Here is a 4,755-nt window from a genome sequence, read left to right on the forward strand (position 1 = left end):
GCAGCTTTAGTTGGGTTCTCTCGTATGGAATATACACAATCAGTTTTCTGTTCTCACAAACAAGTCTGAACTTAAGGTCCGTGTCCTTTGTTACACACACTGTGTAACACAAAGGAACCATAATATCAGAGGAACCCATACCAAACTCCATTCAAATATCTACCAGTTTTATCATGTACATGTTTTCACTGCAGAAATTTGACTTGTCACAGAAGGAAAAAGCACAGGTGTATTTGGTGTAAGACTCAGCATGGCTGCATTCCATTTAGCTGTGTCACTGAGTCAGGTGACTTACTGCCATGACTCAGACAAAACTACAGACATTTTTGTCTGAAAGCAGCTAAATGTAATTTCTGGTTTGGTCATTGATGGTTACATTGATGATCTGTCAAAGCAATGCTGTGGAGTGTGTTACCGTCCACCACTGCTTGTACATTTACTCTACAGCCAGTGAGACTGTTGCATCTACTTGATTCCATATGTATAATACATTTTCTTTGGCTTGCATATGATGTGTCTATTTTCTCTCTGAGAACGTCCAGGTTTCAGAGAAATCCATACCAAACTCCATTCAAATATCTACCAATTTAATGATAATGTCAGCGGAACCCATACCAAACTCCATTCAACTATTTACCAATTGAATAATCATATCAGAGGAACCCATACCAAACTCTATTCAAATATCTACTAATTTTATGATCATATCAGAGGAACCCATACAAAACTCCATTCAAATATCTACCAATTTTATGAGTGTCAGAGGAACCCATACCAAACTCCATTCAAATATCTACCAATTTTATGAGAATGTCAGAGGAACCCATACCAAACTCCATTCAAATATCTACCAATTGAATGACAATATCAGAGGAACCCATAACAAACTCTATTCAAATATCCATCAATTTAATGATAAACTGAGGTCAGGTTACTAGACGTGAGTAGATGCATGCTGGATCATAAATTAATGAATGTCCATTCGCAGCCGTTTTTAACCGGACCCGCTGTCAGGTGAAAGCATGAATTCGTGCACTAAACCAAAAAGAGTCACGCATTAGTTTACAGCCTTCGTGCATGTGTCCCGTGGCTTTATTCTGCAGCGTCTCAGAGGAAGGCTGCAGCAGCCCGTGCATTGTTAAAGCACATCCACAATTCTAACGTGCCTCATCAGCTCACTTTGACCTCGCTAAACTTCCTGTTCGTGCAGCAGTCAGCAGAAATCGAGGAAGCTGCTCAGTAGAAAACTTCCACACTAGTGTGAGGAGTTTCCAGTCTGGGCGGAGCGACGCTGCGGGGCCGCGATGCAGGAAGTCCAGAGTCCGCTGTAGTTTCTGGGTTCTTTCAGCTGTCAAACATGTTCCTCCTGCCACACGAAGGGCGGGACGGCTGCAGCTTCCCTCCGTGCTCCGAGCTGTAGACACCTGTCTGCGATGTGTCAGGCCGTGCTGGTGGATCTGACGCACAGCTGCTGTCCAACATGCGCCGGCTCGTCCCTACTGGACATATCTGCATCCGACTCGCACGTGTTTCTGCTGTGCGTGAAACGTTACCGGGAAGAAAGGGAGAAAAACGGCTTTTCGGACCCGTTTTTGAGCTCGTGCAAGAGCGTGCATGTCCTGGACTCCGGCTCCACCGCGGAGTGTCTGTACCGGTTCAAGCAGACAGTGGACCAGCTGGACCTGAGCTCCGTTACGGTTCTCACGACCCTTCGGGGTCGAGAGGTGCTGGCTCTGTACCAGGAGCAGCTTTTTACGTCCGTGTACACGTTTGATTACAAAGTTAGATCCGATGACCTCACCTGCCCGAGCCGCACAGGCTCCGCCCACACGGACTCACCTGGTGAAGGTGTCCATGAAGAAGTGTCGGCGTTTCTGCAGCGGCTACCTGCACTGAAGGGAGACATCATGGTGCTGAGATCAACACTGATTCCAGGTCGGTTTAATTAAAAAGACATTGTAAGCTGAAAGAGAGGAATCTTTCCATACCGTACCAATACCAAACCCCATTCAAGTATCTGCCAATTTAATTATGCTTTTCTTATCACTTTAGTGTTTACCCCGCCTGGTAAAATATGAATAAATACTTTAACACACTGACTGAGTCTGATTGACTCTGTCCTCATTACTGTTGTTTTCCTTGCTGTAACCTGTTGAGGACATTGCTATAAAACAAAGTGTCCATGTCCTGACGAGAAAGGACCGATTAAATTGACTGATTTTTAAATGGATATTGGTGTGACTGTCAGCAGTTCATCACATTCTCTTCCTGTGTCTTAGACTGTTTCGGTCATGGCTTCAGTACCCGTACGGGCGGTGTGTCCTACATCCCGACCCTGTCCTCCTTGAATCTGTTCAGCAGCAGCAGGAGAAGGGACCCCGGGGCCGTGGTGATGGAGAACAGACGCCGCCTGGCCCTCCATGCTGGTTTCCACCCCAAGCCGCTACGCCTCGTCAAGGTACTGACCCGTCTCCACATGAGTTCTCCTGCTCAGCACCAGGTCACAGGCCGCACGTAGACATCTGAATCCATGCTTCTCCTGCTAGGACATGTGAAGGGACAGTTGACTGTTCTCTTGTGTATACTTCCCCCTAATGGATCAAGCTGTTAGAACATAACGAAACATTTACATTAGGGCTGTTATTTTATAAACATTTTCTAACTAATGTTACACAGAAGAAATATCTGCTTTGCAAACTCTCGTATTTGTCTCGTGTCCCTTCTTATTTCCCTGCAGGTGAACCACGGCAGCGACGTTTGGGTTGTGGGGAAAGCTGAGCCTTCGAGCTATGACGGGATCGTGACCAATCAGACTGGGGTTGTTCTAGGGTCTCCAGGAGCGGACTGCATGCCCATCCTGTTTGCCGATCCGGTGTCAAAGGCCATTGGAGCTGCTCATGCAGGTGGGTGTTTCGGTTTACTGTACTATAGGCTGCAGATCTTTGCTTCTTTCTTTTGTTAATAATAATAATAATAATAAAGAGTAAGTAAGAAAGTTGGCTTCATCTTTTCATGTGTGAAAAATCTGACATAAAGAAAAAAAAAGAGGACGTAGACTTAAGGCTCCATCCTCCCTGATCGTTTTCTCCTCATCCTCAGGTTGGAAAGGGACCCTGATGGGGGTTGCCATGGCGACGGTGGGGGCCATGGTAACAGAGCTGGGTTGCCAGGTGAGCGACATCGTGGTGGCGGTGGGACCGTCGGTGGGGGCATGCTGTTTCACCCTGGAGAGGGAGCAGGCTCTGGACTTCATCCGCATTCACCCGGACTGTGTCCCCGACCCAGACTCAGCCAGGCCGCATGTCAACATCCGCCTCGCCAACAGGTACAGACCAGGAGAGCAGAACATAGTACAAAGGGTTTGTTTTTTTCAGGTGTGACTTTATATTAAATATTATAACAGATGGACGTAGGAGTTAAAGGCAGGTTAAAGGTGTGTGAATGGATAATTAAAAGTAAGATGGAAAAGTGTTTTGGTTTCACGTCAGCTACGTGCTACAGGTTTTATCATTACATATCGCATTTCTTGTCCCAGAATCCTCCTCCAGAGCGGCGGGATCCTGCCCGAACACATCCACGACGACGCAACGATGACGGACCGGTCAAGCGTGACGCCCTGCACCTCCTGTCACCCCGCACTCTTCTTCTCCCACGTAAGAGACGGACTCAACTTCGGCACCCAGGCGGGCTTCGTGTGGATCAAAGAAACGGCAGAACGGGGCCAGAAATCCGGCAGGTGAGACGAACCCACAGGAGGGACGTCGTCAGTCACCGATACCCACGGAGGGACTATGAGGAAATGGGCCTCCACTCGTCCTTTACAGGGCCCCCAGACTGAGAGAGACACAGCACCACCACAGACGAGGCGACTGCGTCGTTTGTGGTGGAAAATAAATCCCTTCATTTTATAATCACACTATATTAAAGTGAAATGTTTAACAGAGCCTCTCATGGTGAATAATGACTGTTAAACCTGTACGCTATGTTGCACAATTTGTATTTTGTGTTCCACTGTTTAAAATCATGTTAATACTGATGTCAAATAAACGTTAACTGCACTGTTAAAGTTCTGGCTGAGTGGATTTTATTTAACGGACCAATTAAGATCAGCAGCTGTTGCTAATGTGTGTGTGTGTAATATGCAGCTCAGGTGCAGGAGACTGAGCGATAGCCAGTGTAAAGAAGGATCCTGTGAACATGCTAACGAAGGCCGTGACTGGCTGTTTCAAAAAATGTTCAAATGTTTTAATAAAGTTTTTTTGGAGTTTGGTTGTAAAAACATCCCAGTAAATCTAAGAATTCTTGATATACTGAATTTGTAATGCATTTGATTCTCGATGCTTTTAAACAAGACAAAACACAGACGTCTGTGGGACACAGACAGCTTTTATTTTGACAAATGTCTCGGTCTCGATTTGTCTTACAAAGCAGCCCTTTGTCTAAAAAAAACAGATCAAATAAAGACAAAGATCAGCTGATGCTGAAGGGACGGGCCGCGTGTCTCCGCAGACGCACGGCTGCATAAAAAGATTTCTCCGTTTCAATGCTCATCACAGTAAACATCAAAACATAAATAAAAACACACAGTCCAGGTGGACAGAGGTGACATCAGCTTCCTCTCAAAGCTCAACAGTGCATCAGTCATCGGTTACATTAACAACCATCATCTCATCCATCAGAATCAGCCAATGTCTGTTTAAATCAGCAGCTCATTAACTTCCTGTTAACATCTTCAGGAACACGGATAGACACGTG

General features: G+C 46.0%; 1 protein-coding gene across 1 annotated transcript; it reads left to right on the forward strand.

Annotated features, from left to right (window-relative positions):
• The first annotated feature begins 1,259 nt into the window (after positions 1 to 1,259).
• lacc1 (laccase (multicopper oxidoreductase) domain containing 1) lies at positions 1,260 to 4,054 on the forward strand. Its single transcript, XM_041056755.1, has 5 exons — positions 1,260 to 1,935; positions 2,280 to 2,458; positions 2,738 to 2,903; positions 3,100 to 3,325; positions 3,536 to 4,054. Exons 1-5 carry the CDS (start codon positions 1,434 to 1,436, stop codon positions 3,738 to 3,740), a joined length of 1,278 nt encoding a protein of 425 aa, XP_040912689.1. The 5' UTR covers positions 1,260 to 1,433; the 3' UTR covers positions 3,741 to 4,054.
• Positions 4,055 to 4,755: the final 701 nt, after the last annotated feature.

The sequence above is a fragment of the Toxotes jaculatrix genome, chromosome 15 (assembly GCF_017976425.1).
Source record: "Toxotes jaculatrix isolate fToxJac2 chromosome 15, fToxJac2.pri, whole genome shotgun sequence".
Lineage (NCBI taxonomy): Eukaryota > Metazoa > Chordata > Actinopteri > Toxotidae > Toxotes > Toxotes jaculatrix.

Coding starts and splice junctions, on each gene's coding strand:
- lacc1 (XM_041056755.1), top strand. CDS start 1,434: ATGTGTCAGGCCGTGCTGGTGGATCTGACGCACAGCTGCTGTCCAACA. Junction 2,904..3,099: donor CATTGGAGCTGCTCATGCAG/GTGGGTGTTTCG, acceptor CCTCATCCTCAG/GTTGGAAAGGGACCCTGATG. Junction 3,326..3,535: donor AACATCCGCCTCGCCAACAG/GTACAGACCAGG, acceptor TTCTTGTCCCAG/AATCCTCCTCCAGAGCGGCG.